Source organism: Thalassophryne amazonica, chromosome 2 (assembly GCF_902500255.1).
Source record: "Thalassophryne amazonica chromosome 2, fThaAma1.1, whole genome shotgun sequence".
NCBI lineage: Eukaryota > Metazoa > Chordata > Actinopteri > Batrachoidiformes > Batrachoididae > Thalassophryne > Thalassophryne amazonica.
This window is the reverse complement of record NC_047104.1, coordinates 27,643,072-27,661,871: the sequence shown is the minus strand read 5'-3', so window position 1 is coordinate 27,661,871 and position 18,800 is coordinate 27,643,072. Positions and strand designations below refer to the sequence as shown.

Genomic DNA, 18,800 nt, shown 5'->3' with positions numbered 1-18,800 from the left:
GTGTGGGTTGTCCAGTCTAGTTTACTGTCCAGCCACAGCCCAAGGTACTTGTAGGAATTCTAGAACGATTCTACATTGCCTTTAAACAGATGCACCAAACACTGCGGTCATAGCTCGTGACAGATGTCTTGGTGTTGTTGGTTGCCAACTTCGGGAGAATATCTTGCACTAAGCTTTGGATGAAAGCAGTAACAATGACGAAACCGAAGTATGTTCCTGTGCATAACGTAAGGAGGGAACTTGAACTTGCCAATCATGTTTAGGAAATACTATCTGCATTTCGCAGTAACAGGATGCAACACTGTGTCCTTTTTCTCAGGACAATCAAAGAGAACAGACTAGGATATCGTCTTTGAACACAACAGTCTTCTCAAAGATCTTGGCAAGTTTCCGATGCCCTCAAAACAGGTCACAGAAAATGGTGAAAGTTCATTTGCCTCATCTACAAGGTGCCATCGGAGAACTGTAATCAAGCTCAGAATAAGCTTTTCAGCCAATGCCATGCACCAGAAACCCTCCATCTAGTGACGCTGCAAAATTCCACATAGAATGAGCAAACTAGTAAAGTTTCATTTGGAAAGAAGCTCATAAACCAATAAGATCCCAGGCACCACCAACAGAATGTGGATGGAGACTTGTGGATGCTAAATTGTCACTCGCTTCGAAACAGAGCGAAGTCAAGTAGACATTAGCAGGTCAGGTGGGGGGTGGGGTAGGTGTCACAGTGAACAAGCACTTCTTCTTGCCCCCAGCTGGTCAAACAGATTACAGTAGGATCTGATTGAGGGATAAAACACGTATTATTGACTGTTAGAACAGTTGTTTGCATCATAAGTTTACGTTGCACCTGGACGACTTTTGACCTTAATTAGGAGGCTAATTAATCAAATTGCAAAATTCTAAATTGAGAATAATCTTTGAGGAATTACTTATGAATAGGAGTCAGTCAAACCATTTCACTTGAGCCATTTAATCACATAAAAGTGAAATGAAACAGTAATGTTAAAAAACAAACTTTTTACATTTTCCTTTTTTCTCACATTTTGAAAACCTGTATGAACCCTACTATACAAAATACTGGAAAATAAGTTGCATATCTTGAGAGAGGATATTGAATAAAACACTGAATTTTTTTTAATTTTGCACTCATTGACCTTCGACCTTAATTAGTGACCTAATTTTTGGGCTAAGCCAACAAAAAACACTGGTGTTCAGCATGTAAACCAACCCCAAAAAAGTGGTTTGCCAATAATGCTACTTGAATTCAAATTTTCCAGAAATATAACCAGTCTATCAACAGCAAGAGCAGGAGGAGGCCACGGAGGTCCAACGTTACAAGAGGAGGAAGAGAAGAGCAGCAGAAAGATGTGACAGGAACTCTTTCCAGCCTCAATCTTCAAGGAAGACTCAAGAAGGCGGACTTTTAAAAATATGGCCCACTATTGTTTTTCTTATCAAATGCTTGTGGCTTGTTTTGTTTATTCTGCGAGTGTAAATCGCATCAATGCACAGTCCAGCGTGACCTGGAGGAGAAATGAATTTCAAGGTTGTGCACTGGATACTTAAAGTTATTTACGTAAATCAAGAAAATAAAGTGGGCAGTGTGAGGTGAAATTTAACAAGGAAGAACAGGATAACGTAAGTTAAAACGTGACAAACCCACAGACCAGCTACAGTCTAGCAGGCACTGGAAAATAAACATGATGTGTACTAGGGGGAGGAGCCCCCCCCCCCCCAAAAAAAAAAACACTTCACCGTGCCAGTCCACAAAGTGGTTATCTTAGGCAGATATGCTGTTACATCTCAGGAACAAAATATCATTATTGATTTGGTTTAGAGTTTAGAAAGCTTGAATTTAAATAAATCTATGTTCACAACCTGACAAACTGAAGAACTGAGGAAGTGGAAGAAATGTAGAAGAATGTGATTCGTCTGGACCTGCACAGAGCTGCAGGCACAGATGAGACATGGATTTAGTGTGCTGGCATGTACCAGAGCTGAACAAATACAGGAAGTTATTTTATTTTTTATATATATATATATATATATATATATATATATACACGAGGGCTGTCAATAAAGTAACGGTCCTTTTTATTTTTTTCAAAAACTATATGGATTTCATTCATATGTTTTTACGTCAGACACGCTTGAACCCTCGTGCGCATGCGTGAGTTTTTCCACGCCTGTCGGTGACGTCATTCGCCTGTGAGCACTCCTTGTGGGAGGAGTCGTCCAGTCCCTCATCGGAATTCCTTTGTCTGAGAAGTTGCTGAGAGACTGGCGCGTTGTTTGATCAAAATTTTTTCTAAACCTGTGAGACACATCGAAGTGGACACGGTTCGAAAAATTAAGCTGGTTTTCAGTGAAAATTTTAACGGCTGATGAGAGATTTTGAGGTGATTCTGTCACTTTAAGGACTTCCCACGGTGCGAGACGTCGCTCAGCGCTCTCAGCCGCCGTCGTCAGCCTGTTCAAGCTGAAAACCTCCACATTTCAGGCTCTATTGATCCAGGACGTCGTGAGAGAACAGAGAAGTTTCAGAAGAAGTCGGTTTCAGCATTTTATCCGGATATTCCACTGTTAAAGGAGATTTTTTTAATGAAAGACGTGCGGACGGGTCCGCGCGTCGGGACGCAGCCGACACAACGCTCCGCCACAGGAAAAACACCTCTGTTGAAAGCCTTAAGGACAAGTTGGAACATGTCCTGCTGTTAAACAATTTCTCATATACTCACTCCACTGAAAGCCATCAAAAGCCGCCTGGATTTTACAAATGGTTATCAACACGGAGGTGTTTTTCCTGTGCCGCCGCACCGCGCCGGCTGCGTCCTGACGCGCGGACCCGTCCGCACGTCTTTCATTAAAAAAATCTCCTTTAACAGTGGAATATCCGGATAAAATGCTGAAACCGACTTCTTCTGAAACTTCTCTGTTCTCTCACAACGTCCTGGATCAATAGAGCCTGAAATGCGGAGGTTTTCAGCTTGAACAGGCTGACGACGGCGGCTGAGAGCGCTGAGCGACGTCTCGCACCATGGGAAGTCCTTAAAGCGACAGTATCACCTCAAAATCTCTCATCAGCTGTTAAAATTTTCACTGAAAACCAGCTTAATTTTTCGAACCGTGTCCACTTCGATGTGTCTCACAGGTTTAGAAAAAATTTTGATCAAACAACGCGCCAGTCTCTCAGCAACTTCTCAGACAAAGGAATTCCGACGAGGGGCTGGACGACTCCTCCCACAAGGAGTGCTCACAGGCGAATGACGTCACCGACAGGCGTGGAAAAACTCACGCATGCGCACGAGGGTTCAAGCATGTCTGACGTAAAAACATATGAATGAAATCGATATAGTTTTTGAAAAAAATAAAAAGGACCGTTGCTTTATTGACAGACCTCGTATATATATATATATATATATATATATATATATATATATATATATATATATATATATGGTCTATTAGAAAAGTATCCGACCTTATTATTTTTTCAAAAACCATATGGATTTGAATCACGTGTGATTACATCAGACATGCTTGAACCCTCGTGGGCATGCAAGAGTTTTTTCACGCCTGTCGGTTACGTCATTCGCCTGTGGGCAGTCTTTGAGTGAGGAGTCGTCCACCCGCTCGTCGATTTTTTTCATTGTTTAGGAATGGCTCAGAGACTGTTGCTTTGTTTGATAAAAATTTTTTCAAAACTGTAAGGCACAACTGAGTGGACACCATTCAATAAATTCAGCTGGTTTTCGGTAAAAATTTTAACGGCTGATGAGAGATTTTGGTCTGGTAGTGTCGCTTTAAGGACGGTCCACGGCGCCTGACGGCGATCTGCGCTTTGAGGCGGCAGCGTCTCGCCGTTTCAAGTTGAAAACTTCCACATTTCAGGCTCTGTTGACGCAGTAAGTCGTCAGAGAACAGAAAACTTTCAGAAGAAGTCGGCATGAGGAGTTTATTCGGACATTCCATTGTTAACAGTCATTTTGTAATGAAAGAACGCGCGGGCAGAGTCGCATGTCGGGCTGGACCCGACCGCGGGGGGTCGCGGCAGGAAAAACACCTCCGTTGGAAATCTTAACGGGCAAGTTGGAACATGCCCAAGCTGTTAAACAATTTCTCAGTTACTCACTTGTTGAAAGCCATTAAAAGCCGCCTGAATTCTACAAATGGTTTTCAACACGGAGGTGTTTTTCCTGTCGCGGCGCACACAGATTTGCTGAGTCGTCACGGAAACAACTCGGCGAATTTGCGCGTACGTCTTTCATTAAAAAAATGTCCTTAAACAGTGGAATGTCCGCATAAATTCCTCATGCCGGCCTCTTCTGAATCTTCTCTGTTCTCTCACGATGTCCTGGGTGAATTAAGCCTTAAATTAGGATGTTTTCAGCTCTAAACAGGCCGACGACAGCGCCTGGAAGCGCTGCAGGACGTCCCGCTCCGTGGGAAGTCCTTACACCGACAGAAACACCCCATAATCTCTCATCAGCCGTTAAACTTTTCACAGAAAACCAGATTAATTTCTCGAATAGTGTCCACTCGGATATTCCTCACAGGTCCAGAAAAAATTTTGATAAAGCAACGCGCGCCGTCTCGAGCAGCGTGTGAAACAAAGGAATTCAGACGAGAGGGCGGGACCACATCTCACTCAAGGCCTGCCCACAGGGAAATGACGTCACTGACGCGTGAAAAAACTCACGCATGCGCACGAGGGTTCAAGCATGATTGGTGTAATCGCATGTCATTCAAATCCATATAGTTAAAAAAATAAATAAAAGGGTCGGTTTATTATCCAAGAGACCTCGTATATATATATATATGACCAAAAGTTATATTGGATCGGTTCCCACTGACCAATAGCGTTAGAGCTTACTGCATGGGTTAAAGCAATAAATTTTCATCTGACTGAAATTTTTTCTTGGCAAAAATCAATACCAGCAATTCCCTAAAATGTGGCGTAGTGGGGGCACACACTCTTTTTTCCTCAATAAATACATTATACAGTATACAAATCTATTCTAAACAGCCTCTAAGGAGAGACAGACAAAGCATAAAGAATGCAAAACCTGAACATAAACGTACATAAAAGGGTGGTGGTGGGGTGTAGTCTTGGTTTTGGGGGGTCTGGGGGTGCTCCCCCAGAACATTTTTTAAATCAAATCAATTTTATTTATATAGCGCCAAATCATAAACAGTTGCCCCAAGGCACCTTATATTGTAAGGCAAAGCCATACAATAATTACGGAAAAACCCCAACGGTCAAAACGACCCCCTGTGAGCAAGCACTTGGCAACAGTGGGAAGGAAAAACTCCCTTTTAACAGGAAGAAACCTCCAGCAGAACCAGGCTCAGGGAGGGGCAGTCTTCTGCTGGGACTGGATGGGGCTGAGGGAGAGAACCAGGAAAAAGACATGCTGTGGAGGGGAGCAGAGATCAATCACTAATGATTAAATGCAGAGTGGTGCATACAGAGCAAAAAGAGAAAGAAACACTCAGTGCATCATGGGAACCCCCCAGCAGTCTAAGTCTATAGCAGCATAACTAAGGGATGGTTCAGGGTCACCTGATCCAGCCCTAACTATAAGCTTTAGCAAAAAGGAAAGTTTTAAGCCTAATCTTAAAAGTAGAGAGGGTGTCTGTCTCCCTGATCTGAATTGGGAGCTGGTTCCACAGGAGAGGAGCCTGAAAGCTGAAGGCTCTGCCTCCCATTCTACTCTTACAAACCCTAGGAACTACAAGTAAGCCTGCAGTCTGAGAGCGAAGCGCTCTATTGGGGTGATATGGTACTATGAGGTCCCTAAGATAAGATGGGACCTGATTATTCAAACCTTATAAGTAAGAAGAAGAATTTTAAATTCTATTCTAGAATTAATAGGAAGCCAATGAAGAGAGGCCAATACGGGTGAGATATGCTCACCCCTATTGGCCTTTTAAAGACCAAGTCAAATTTTGTGTATTCTGGTGAATTTTAACAGGTACGAAGCCCTCTGAAACAAATAAAACTCACTTCAATCTGTGAGGTAAAAACACAGTATTGATTATGGGGGTCTGGGGGATCTCCCCCAGGATTTTTTTAAAAGAGCAAGTCAAATTTTGTATATTCTGGTGAATTTTAATGGGTATGAAGCCCTCTGAAACAAAGAAAACTCACTTAAAACTGTTTTGAAAACACATGCACAATGAGAAACTCAAAACTGGCTTATTCACATTTAATCTGTAAACTTCTCTCACTCGTAAAACAAACTAGGGCTGCAACTAACGACTATTTTAGTAATCGATTAGTCATTTTTTTTGTTTTGTTTTTATTTTTACTTACATGTGAGTTTTGCCATTATTTCTTAAGTGAAATCTTATTAAAAGGCCTTTATCATGCAACATCAACGTTTGACCTTGTAATAAAGTTATGATGTTCAGGGTTCTAGCTAGGATAAAATTTTAGCATTGTGGTAATGTCGAGGGAGCGAAGCGTCGGGGGGGTTGCAGAAGGGGAGAAGCTTTTGAAAATTCAAGCTACAAATTGGCCATTCTAGGGGTTCCCAAAGGGGAAAAGCCAGGTACGACAGCCCACGTCCCTTCATCATGTCCAGAAGGCTGGGGAAGTATGTTGAGTGGGCAATCTCATTCTGGGTTAGCCAGTACATGGCCCTCAGTGAGGCAGTCGGAGTCCGTGGACATTTTTAAGTCAAGACTTAAAACCTATTTTTATTCTCTTTCTTATGAGTAGTTTTTTATTTTGTTATGTTTTATTATTTTACTTCTGTATTTGAATTTTTTTTTTTAATTTATTTATTTTAATTTTTTATGTTGACCTGTTCTGTGTGAGGCACCTTGTGATGGCTTTTGTTGTAATTTGGTGCTTTATAAGCTGATTAAATTAAATTGAACAACATTTTATTGAGTCTTAAAGTAAATAAATATGAAATTGGTTACTAGATCCTTAAACTCTGGACATAATAAACGCTACATGGTGGATCCTTGATCTCTGGACATAAACAGAAATACAATCTGTTAGTTTTTGTCAAAAGCATTTCCTTTTAGACATTATTATTGGCATGAATGTCTTTCCATACCTATGAGCTGAGCTCTTGCAGCTGTGCTGCAGGTCAGGTTTATAAAGAATGCAGGACATCTCATTTTGGGGGGGAAAAATTTTGAGTTGATTGTAGTTTATTGTCTGTATTGCAACATTTGTAAGAGGTGTCATTTTATTTAAAGCGGTGATTTGTTTTGAAGTTATTAATTCTGAGCGGACTCTGTCTCAGAGAGACAGAGTCAGAGCCGCGCAGCATTTGAAGCTCGTTTCTCGACTGCAACAAGACAAGAGTCCCAGTTAGTGACTTTAATCCACACAAAAATGACTCATATTTTAATGGCTTTCAGAGGGGTTAAGAAGCGGACTTACCACTTCTGAAGAGCCGTGAATCAAAGAGCCACGAGCCACGGTTGATTACAGATGCTGTATTGAAAATTGTAACGGTCCAAAATAAGCGTAACGGTCCAAAATTATAGCATAACGGGCCGTAACGCAAGTTTACACTAGCTAGAACCCTGATGTTATATTCTCGACAAAAAGAGTCCACAAAAGTATTTTAAAGGCCTGACTAAAGTGTAATATGTGATCTTTAATAAGTTATTTTCATGAAAAAAGACAAATGTGCAGTTTACTGCATTTTATTTTTTTCCTGTGTAAAAACACAGCTTAGATGTGGTTTGACAGAAACAAATTGTCATTAAACTTAAATAAAACAGGGATGAAGTGGAGGTGTAAGAGTCACTAGGTGTTCACAGTTATTTATTTCTATATTTATGTTCACTGTTACTTGGTTTTACCTTTTCTGTTGTGTTTTGTTTTATCAGGTTCTTTTTGTCTGTTTCTCTAAAACTGTATTGTAGCAATATTAGTTATGACTTTTGTTGTTGGTATTCTTATTATTATTAATATATAAATAAAAATAAATTAAAAAAATTACAATTCGTAATACATTTGACTCTTATGACAACAAACACTAAGCCATTTATTTATTATACAGAAAACATGCACACAAACTGTACTGAGATGCGAACAGCTTAATGCTAATTTTAACATTGAAAATGCCTTAGACATGCTAACGTGTTAGCATTGGTCCCTTTTTTAAGTCAGAGAATACATCTATCAGGTCGGTTTAATATAAAAAAGGTAAATATTACTCACAGACATATGCTGTTTAGGATTTTAGCGGGGGAAAATTAAGATAAAGCGAAACCATCGAAACTGAGTCGGATCAATGCTTCATTGGTTCAAAGCAAAGCCACACCCTGCTCAACTTGGGGAAGGTCTGCCAATGTTCCCACAAAGACAGGGAGGAGAAGGACCATGGCTCATGGCATGCAGTAAACAGAGCGGAGAGGAGTGAAAATTCACACAGTCCCTTCCTCCGCAGACCACGCTGACATTGCTGCTGCTTTGATTAGCGCAGAACAGGATGTTGCTTTGACAGTGAGACTAATCATATTTCGGCCCCAAAAACACACGACACCAGGTGCGCACGCGTATGTGTGGTTAAATTATGCCAACAGCTAGCCAATCAGAGTGCGGCATCCGAAGGTCAGGAACTAGCTGACAGACGCTGGTTGAAAAAATTGGCAACAAACATGTCAACAACAGCAGAAAACTGTCTGCCAGAGCGAGGTTTGCTGAGTTCACAGAGGAGAAATTGGTGGAAATATTGAACTCAAAGGATGCCAAAAATACTAAGAAGGTAGACAAGCACGCTACTGACATTTTAGAAGCATTCATCTGAATCAATCATATGCTGTTCACAACAAAAAATGATCTAATTTACTTGACTCTATTGTTTGCTTAATTTGGGAGGGGGGTGGAGAACAATTGATTTACAATTTGTTCATGTAAATGGGGAATCTTCTTCACAGACTAAGGTTAATGAGGTTACCCTGACCTCTAGTAATACTGTGAGAAATCTTGGAGTCATTTTTGATCAGGATATGTCATTCAATGCGCATATTAAACAAATATGTAGGACTGCTTTTTTGCATTTGTGCAATATCTCTACAATTAGAAAGGTCTTGTCTCAGAGTGATGCTGAAAAACTAATTCATGCTTTTATTTCCTCTAGGCTGGACTATTGTAATTCATTATTATCAGGTTGTCCTAAAAGTTCCCTGAAAAGCCTTCAGTTAATTCAAAATGCTGCAGCTAGAGTACTGACAGGGACTAGAAGGAGAGAGCATATCTCACCCATATTGGCCTCTCTTCAATGGCTTCCTGTTAATTCTAGAATAGAATTTAAAATTCTTCTTCTTACTTATAAGGTTTTGAATAATCAGGTCCCATCTTATCTTAGGGACCTCATAGTACCATATCACCCCAATAGAGCGCTTCGCTCTCAGACTGCAGGCTTACTTGTAGTTCCTAGGGTTTGTAAGAGTAGAATGGGAGGCAGAGCCTTCAGCTTTCAGGCTCCTCTCCTGTGGAACCAGCTCCCAATTCAGATCAGGGAGACAGACACCCTCTCTACTTTTAAGATTAGGCTTAAAACTTTCCTTTTTGCTAAAGCTTATAGTTAGGGCTGGATCAGGTGACCCTGAACCATCCCTTAGTTATGCTGCTATAGACTTAGACTGCTGGGGGGTTCCCATGATGCACTGAGTGTTTCTTTCTCTTTTTGCGCTGTATGCACCACTCTGCATTTAATCATTAGTGATTGATCTCTGCTCTCTTCCACAGCATGTCTTTTTCCTGATTCTCTCCCCTCAGCCCCAACCAGTCCCAGCAGAAGACTGCCCCTCCCTGAGCCTGGTTCTGCTGGAGGTTTCTTCCTGTTAAAAGGGAGTTTTTCCTTCCCACTGTCGCCAAGTGCTTGCTCACAGGGGGTCGTTTTGACCGTTGGGGTTTTTCCGTAATTATTGTATGGCTTTGCCTTACAATATAAAGCGCCTTGGGGCAACTGTTTGTTGTGATTTGGCGCTATATAAATAAAATTGATTTGATTTAGCTTTTCTTCATCCAATATTTCTCTATGTTGGACTCCTTACCATCCACTATATATATATATATATATATATATATATATATATATATATATGTGTGTGTGTGTGTGTGTGTGTGTGTGTGTGTGTGAGAGAGAGTGAAGTGATTTCAGTTTTGACCTTTTTGTAGAAATTAGTCTTTTATTGGTACTAAACATATTTGCAGCATAATTACTATCTTATTTGTGAAAGAAAACAGCTTTAGAGATGAGTCCCCCCCCCCTTATCAAGAAGCAGTTTACTGTGTTCCTTGTGCCTTGTACAGTAACAATTAGCCCTTAAACGTTTGCTTGCAAACATGGTTTCTGCATTACAATGTGCCACATAAATCCACATTTCCTTTTTGCTGCATGAAGCACAACCCCGAGATTAAAAAAAGTGACTTAAAGAGTGATGCAACTTATGAATGTCTGCAAGTAGCATAAGAGGCCACACGAGTATGTCATTACAAGCCTCGACATTATATGAAGGCATACCCTCTGATCTGGAACAAGCCTGAAAGATACAAGAAGCACATTGTACTCATTGATACGTTCTACCTGGTTTATGCATATATGATGTCAGACACTTGTGAAATGGCCAATATATGCCCGATTTGAATAATTTTAATACATTTTGTGCAAATAGATGTAGAGATTTTCAGTGTGCTAAATATCCAACCTTACAGTCTCATTTCTGTGCAAGTGTTTTTATTTTAATATTTCAATCAAGTATACCTTTTGACACAAGAAAGCTGCGCGACAGCTTTCATTTGGTGTGTTATTTGTCCCATTTGCTTAAAAGATGCTATTTGGCAACTTTATGTTGTGAGAAAAAAAATATCAGATGTCAGAATCAGACATTTTCTTTTGGCTAAGGTAGGTTAATAAAAGTATTCATGTCATAGTGAGTCCCAGTATGTTTATTTGTAATCTGGACATCCTAAGCTTTCTAACAACACCAAATTTATAGGATGTTTTGTGTGTGTGCTGGACCATGGCTTATCTGTGTTTGAGTGAACAAAGTGCAGACACACCAGCATTCAGATCATGAATTTCTTACAGTTTAAGACATTTGACAAGGTTTTAGCATCAACAGAACAATAACCACGTTCATTCAAGCAGTCAGCCAGCTGCTGTCTGCTGTGTTTGGTCTGTGGTTTTCCTGGGAAATAAGAATGTTGCACAGCAGCTGATCCACACATACCTTTCTGGGATTCATGTTTCTCAGTTTTGCCTTGGTAATCGAAGCCCACCGCACTCTGGTCGACGCGATCTGTCTGAACGCCGTATCGCCCCCCAAACCCAGTGGAGTAGTCTACATGGCAAAGTAGGAAAAGGTAAGGGTCAAAGGTCAGGAGGAATCAGCATAACAGCAGTGATCAAGATACAGCCCAATTCCAAAGTCACCAACGCCACTTTCAGGCACAAGCCAAGGTTACAGCCACAGTCACACTGGTACGACTGTAGCTTGCTGTGCTCTGTAACGTCAGTGCAGAAGGTCAAATATTCACTTGAGAACCCTGTCTTATATAAAGTTCAAATTTTGCTTACAAGGTATCACCGCAATTCAACACATAACCAACATGATTGTTTTCAACAAGATAATTTTAGAGTTATACCTGCACATAATTTCAAAATGAAAAAAAAAAAAAAAAGATCAAATAAATTCAAGCTTGCATTTGGCATTTTCGAACAATGCTGAGCTCCATCATGACAACTTAATATCTGATGCAGAAGTTGGAAAGTAGTCATGAGGCCAATAGTCCGGCTGATTAAATCAATTTTGCAACCTCAGTGTGTGACCTAGACACCAGCACAAAATAAATACACTGCAGCAGTACCATGAAAAACCATCATGAGTAAACACTGTGTCCTTGTGCCTGCGGTACAAATGGAAGCTCTTTGCACCAGTTAAATACAAACACTGCTTAGTGGAACACATGGAATTGTACTTTGGCATAACTGAAAGCCCCCCCACGGAAATGAGCACAACACTAAGGTGGTGACTAGGGATGGATATTGAGAAGATTTTATTGATACTGATGCCATTATCGATTCCACTTAAAATCCTATTCTTTATCGATTCCCTTATCAATACCTCCTGTGAATTTTCTGTGTAGACAAAGTAGGCTTTACATGTTTTCTATGTCAACAACATTTTATTGAGTCTAAAAGCAAATAAATATGAAATTGGTCACTGGATCCTTGATCTCTGGACATAAATAGAAATAAACAAGATGTGTACACAGTCAAAGTTTCTGAAAGAAGTTTCTGTTGGAAGTATTTTATACAGAGGATTGGCAGGTTAGGTGAACTGGAAACTTTATAACTGTCTAGGTATCCCTTGTAAAAGAGATTATCTCAATGGGACTAACCTGATTAAATAAAGGTTAAATTAAATGGGGCGGGGTTCATTTTTTAAATACCTGAAAGATACTGGAATCAGAGAGAGAATTTAGTACTGCCATATACGGACTGATGCAAAAGGTGGCAGAAATGCAACAATAAGAATGCCGGCTGCCATTAAGCACCACAGAAGAGAAGGTGCGCTTGATTTATTTCACAGGGGTGCGTTTTGACATCAGAGCGCATTTCCACATTCACAAAAAGCCTCAAGAAACCACAAAAACATGCATAAAGTACTTAATTTACTCATATTTGTTGCCATTCTGGGTAACTCGTCAGACTCGGACCCATTGATTGTGCAGCTAATGTTTCCTCAGCGGAGAGTGCGCGAGACGAAAACAAACGTATTTTCGTCATGGCGTGTGGCTGGAGCCATCTCTCCCCTGTGCAAACATTGCTGAAGTTTGATTGCACGGAGATGTGAAGAAATTCGACTTTGCTGCCGGAAAAAAAAAAAAAAAAGTAAAATAAGCAGAATTTTGTGAGTATCTGTGGACCATCATTTTATAAACTGTACTGGCCTGTAGTTCCAGCCGCTCCGTTGTAATGCAAGCTGAAGAACCGATAAGGGAATCGTTAAGCAAAAAGGCTATTGATGTCGGTGGATGGAATCATTTATCGATTCTTAACATAAGCTGGTTTCAATATCCATCCCTAGAGGTGACAGCAAGAAGTCACTGAAATGAAGCTCAAAAATGTAGATGGGTGAGGCCACCCTTCTTCCTAAAATGGGTAAAGAATGAATGAGGTTAAAATGCCTTAAGTTAAAAAAAAAAAATGTTCACAGTCTATACACAAAGAGCATTACACAAAATAAATAAAAGTAGTAATGAGACTGATGGGAACCCCCTTTAAAGCTGCAGGTGACAACTTTAACTCCTGACAGTTTTATTTATGTGCTAAAATCTCAAGCAAAAACACTAAAATGCATCTGAGCAGGATAACAGTACATGAGTGTGCGGAGTCAAAAGCAAAAAGGGCAACAATAAAAATAGTGAATGTAGAAATCCATCTCCTGAATAATGCAGGTAAGTTCATTAAAAACAGATTCCACCGAAGAAATTGTTAAACTACTGACATTACAGCTGACCTGGAGCTGAAGCAGGTGTGTGAAACATAAACAAGCTGAGACCTCACCTTTCTGTGAAGCATGTTTTTCTGTTTTCCCAGTGTACTCAAACCCAACAGCAGACTGGAACGAGAGAGAGAATGAGAGGACAATTAAAGACTTAATCCACCTGTAATCCTGCAACAGTTACAAACCCTCAGTGACCCACTGTGGACCTCATTCAGCTTCCATCTGTACTTGTGGATCAAAAACAAACTGCCGCGTCCACATATTGGCAGACAGTAAAGCCGATGTTACATTCTTTTCAGTGAGAGGTCAACAGAAAATTCACCACCGCTGGCCGTGAGTGCAGGACCAATACACATCACCAAAAGTTTAAATTTTTCAATTTTTTCCATAGCAACCAGGACAAACTGGATATGGTCTTGCCCATAAGACTTACTATGAGTATTTTTTTTCCACTAGATGTCACATTAGCAGCACGTTTCAGGCCATAAACACAGCTTTCTGCCTTGACATGTTCTCAATGCTCCCTCCTCCACATGAAGCAGAAGAAATGACATTTGAAGCCTTTTAGCACACCTAATAACTCTCTACCTTGTATGACCACATCCTGGGTTATCGCCATTTTTAGTCTCCAAATGTGAGTTTTGGATGCATTTCTGGAAGCAGCACCAACAGCTTGCTGCCCAAGCATTCAGTACACTTGCTTCTAAAACAGAAGGTTCCTGGTTCAAGTCCACCCATGCCCCTTCTCCATGTAATGCAGAGATGTGTCAGGAAAAGGTCTCCGTCGTATAACGTGGGGGGAACTAATCATTTTAATGACATCTGAAACCACCTGGTCTCATTGTAAACATTTCTCCAGTGATTATCAAGTTGCATCGTTTGAGAAAACGTAACGTACATTTTACTATCCACATCACCAAAAGGATTTAAGATTTTTTGAATGTACCTATTTAAATATTAAAGTGATTTTAAAATGAATAAACAAGACTGGTGAAGAGACAAAAGGAATACCTGGTCGACACGATCGGACTGCACACCAAATGTCCCCCCAAAGCCTTTGGAGGCGTCTGTCTGAGAACAATGCTTAGACAACTTGCTCTGGTATTCATGGCCTACAGCAGACTGTCAACACACATGAATTACAAGAGTCAATAAAAGAGACTTTCAGTTCTCCTTCCTAAGGACAGAGTAAAAACACAGGACTTAGATTTAATTAGATAGAGGTAGCAGGTGAAACAAGGAGTGTGCGGCGTCAATAGTGCACAGTCATCACTATCAAAAGGTGTGAACAGACAGATGGAGACAAATGGAGAACTTCAACACAGCACTGCAGGTACGATTTGTAAAATGGATTCAAGCTCAAAATATCATGACATTATGGTTTAATCAGAACTTCAACAAACCAAAATTTAAAAAGAAAGTTACATAAGTTGTGCACGTTATGTGTGGATCCCCCGGGAAGCTTTGGCATCTCCTACCTTGTCCATACGGTCGCCCTGCACTCCAAATGCTCCTCCATATCCATGTGAGGCCTTGGGCATAGTCTCCAGCTCCTTCTGCTTCAGGGCTGTGTGCTCAGTGGACACAGTCTCACGCAGTTGGTGGATACTATAACCAGTGGGAAACAAAGGCAGCAGCAGGCACATTTTGTAATTTTCACACAGTATGAAAACGTCACTGGAAAGTTATTTCCTTCCTCACTTTATGTGCTCTTGATGTCCAGAACCAGCCACCGTCTTGGCACCCCAGCGCTGCTCCTTTTCTGACACATCATTCTGGAAATCCAGAATACATGCTTTAGCGGCAAGAGCAGAATATAGGAAGAATAAGTACAAACAGTGGGCAGATGTGAAAAATATTACAGTGGTGCATTTTATGGTAGAAGCACCAAATTTTGCACAGACGTGCAATCGATATAATAGAAACATTTTAATTTTTTTTTACATTTAAATTTATTTTAATTACTGTAATTGTGGTTAGATTGGTTTCAGATGTAAGTGGGGTCGGGGCACTTTACTTGTATCTGTATGACCTAGAGTGGGGCAGATATGGTAAACAATTTTCTGTTTTATGCTTATTATCATCATCATCTTTAGTATTATTACTTTATTTTAAACTAAACTGACTAAACCAGTTGAACTACAAAACACAATAAATCAATAATACGAACAACACTGTTAAACTAACATGAATCACAATAACATTTAAAACCCCAAAACCCTGAACTCCCATGGTGCATTGCAGCACAACATCCATTGTTCACTGTTGTAAGCTAATATCTCCAAAAGTATTAGTCCTATCAACTTTGTTTTCGCAGCATTCATCATAGATAGATAGATAGATATATTGTCATTACAACAAGTGCAACAAAATTTCTTCACACCCATTCACCTCAGACAAAAATACAATTCATCCACAATTATTACAAGTTGAATGGGATGGCATTCAACTTGAAGGGCAGAAGAGTGGGGGGGGGGGCATGCGTCACATGTGCAGATGAGATGAGTTCATATTCAGATGAGTTTGCATCAGTTTCTGTCAGTGTCTGTATAATGTCTGGAGTTGCCTTGACAACATCAGACTGTCGGGGAGGGCAGAAGATAAGAGGGCAGCCGAATGGTTCACCAAGGCCGTAGAAATTCTTCTGGAGGAAAACAGAGGGGCATTTTGACCTTCGAAGGCCATGTTTAAGGTTGAGCAGAGAAACACATTAGCAGCCCCTCTGACCAACCAAATCCATTTTATGAGTATTCCCTGGTCTCTGAAATCTTTCTTTGCAAGGAGTACATTTGATCCGAGATGTTATCCAACTTACATCTGAGTTCAAGGGTTAACGCAATCTGAGACTGTATCGCCTTTCCCAACTCAATCATGACGGACAGATGAGGGGCCGTGGTTCCGGTAGTAGCCGTCTTGCGAATTCTCCGGTAGGTCAGGGCAGCACTTAAACCATTAAGTACCAGCCCTCCCACAATAAAACCAAATATAAATAAGTCTTCAACGTCCTCCACAGAGAGTGATACCAAGCACGCAACATGCCACTTCTCCCAGTCGTCGAGAACATAGCCCGCAGAGTAGGTTCCATCTTGGGCACGCAGGGTCCCCCTGCCCTGATTTCCTTGTTGAAAAAAATGGTGTCAATAGCGGTCAGAGACCAGCTGATCAATCCCATGGTTAATCCAAATATAGTTCAAAGAATTCATAGTGTGGTGAAGTTGGGACTTTTGAAGGTTGGAGCAGAGATAGAAAAGCACAGAGGGAGAGGAGGAAATGCAACTGCCCTCGTCAGAGTCACAAGCTGTTTAAAATACATAAGCATAAGAAACTCCAAATGTCAGCTTCCCCCAGTTTTTCTATGATCAAAGCCACACACACACACACACACCACTTGGCTATTATAATATAGATTAAGCTTTGCACGATATCTAAATTTTTATTTTATATCAAAAATGACTGTGCAAAATTTGATGTTTTACCAAACACACATACCTGACCCTCTAAAATGAGAAAATGTCTTGCTAAAAACTAAAAGGTTCACGATATACATACCACAAAGTCAGGGTCAGTCTCCCAGTCATCCCCGTCATCATCCACAGACACACTGACTGACTGACCCGCTGCTGCCTTCCACATCTTTAGTCAGCAAGAAGCACAAATAATAAACAACAAAGTGATGCCAAATCTAAACTTAATTCCTTATAAAAAAAAACAACATTTTCAACAACTTTGACAAAACTCCATTTCTAACTTAATACACGCAAAATAAAAATCTGATAGGCAGATCGGATATAAGACAAAAGCTTTCTGTATTACTCTGAATCCCAGAGTCAGCAAAGTTTGGGCAAATCAGCATCTGTTTCCAATCAGGAGACGTGGCTCCATTCATCTGCGAAGAAGGAAATGTTTTCAGACCAGGGAACCTGCCAGGCAAGCCCCAACTTTTAGCCTGTTACATGATAGGAAGCATCTCCCACCATGTAACCACACTCATCTGCTTATCATGTCCATCATTTCTGTAAAGGCCTTGAGAAGAAAGTACAGTTAGCTGTGGTTTATTTCCACTTTAGATATGATTTTAAGTTATAGTTCAGGTAGAAAAATGGCTGCTGTACGTTTGTGAGCTTCAGCCACTTTATGCCCAACCTGAGGCCAGAACAGTTGCTGGTACATGATACAGCTCATCTAATAACAGCCAACAATTAATTCAAGCAACCATTTAGTTACACAGGCCTAGGCTAAAACATAATTTCAAACTTGACATATTTGTTGTCATGAAACAATACATGGATTACGTTATTAAGCTATCTGATTTATTTGAACATAAAGTTGTTTGAAAATATTATTTTCAAGATCTTCATTTTTCTGCGGGGTAGTTGTTCCACAGAAAAAACAACAGTGGCTCTCAGGTCTTAGTCTGAAATTTATTAGCACATATCATATTGTAGATTATAGACCCAATCCAAAATTAATGTTTCTTTCATATAGCTTGTGCCATAAGAAATAAACATAACCCTTTCTTATTAAAAAGAAAAAGATGACATTTTGGGGGTTGGACCCACTAAGAAATTTTTTCCATACAACCTATATACATAAAGGGCTACGTCTGTCTGTCTGTCCGGGATAAACTCACAAACTATAATATGTAGCCCTAAAAACTATATATACACTCAACAAAAATATAAATGCAACACTTTTGGTTTTGCTCCCATTTTGTATGCGATGAACTCAAAGATCTAAAACTTTTTTCCACATACACAATATCACCATTTCCCTCAAATATTGTTCACAAATCAGTCTAAATCTGTGTTAGTGAGCACTTCTCCTTTGCTGAGATAATCCATCCCACCTCACAGGTGTGCCATATCAAGATGCTGATTAGACACCATGAGTAGTGCACAGGTGTGCCTTAGACTGGCCACAATAAAAGGCCACTCTGAAAGGTGCAGTTTTGTTTTATTGGGGGGGGATACCAGTCAGTATCTGGTGTGACCACCATTTGCCTCATGCAGTGCAACACATCTCCTTCGCATAGAGTTGATCAGGTTGTCAATTGTGGCCTGTGGAATGTTGGTCCACTCCTCTTCAATGGCTGTGCGAAGTTGCTGGATATTGGCAGGAACTGGTACACGCTGTCGTATACGCCGGTCCAGAGCATCCCAAACATGCTCAATGGGTGACATGTCCGGTGAGTATGCTGGCCATGCAAGAAATTGGGACATTTCTGCTTCCAAGAATTGTGTACAGATCCTTGCAACATGGGGCCGTGCATTATCCTGCTGCAACATGAGGTGATGTTCTTGACAATGGGC

At 40.5% G+C, this 18,800-nt stretch overlaps 1 protein-coding gene across 2 annotated transcripts in view; it reads right to left on the bottom strand.

The window, feature by feature from the left end:
• The window catches only part of LOC117523133 (src substrate cortactin-like), a 48,834-nt gene that overhangs the window by 19,412 nt on the left and 10,622 nt on the right, over positions 1-18,800 (bottom strand). Inside the window, exons 2-7 of one of the 2 annotated variants that reach the window (XM_034184558.1) lie at positions 17,041-17,124; positions 15,193-15,266; positions 14,970-15,099; positions 14,503-14,613; positions 13,551-13,605; positions 11,212-11,322 (exon numbers count right to left, since the gene is read on the bottom strand). In XM_034184558.1, coding sequence (XP_034040449.1) covers positions 11,212-11,322; positions 13,551-13,605; positions 14,503-14,613; positions 14,970-15,099; positions 15,193-15,266; positions 17,041-17,124 — 565 coding nt within the window. The remainder of the gene's footprint in view (positions 1-11,211; positions 11,323-13,550; positions 13,606-14,502; positions 14,614-14,969; positions 15,100-15,192; positions 15,267-17,040; positions 17,125-18,800) is intronic. The other variant, XM_034184567.1, reaches the window with a different exon arrangement.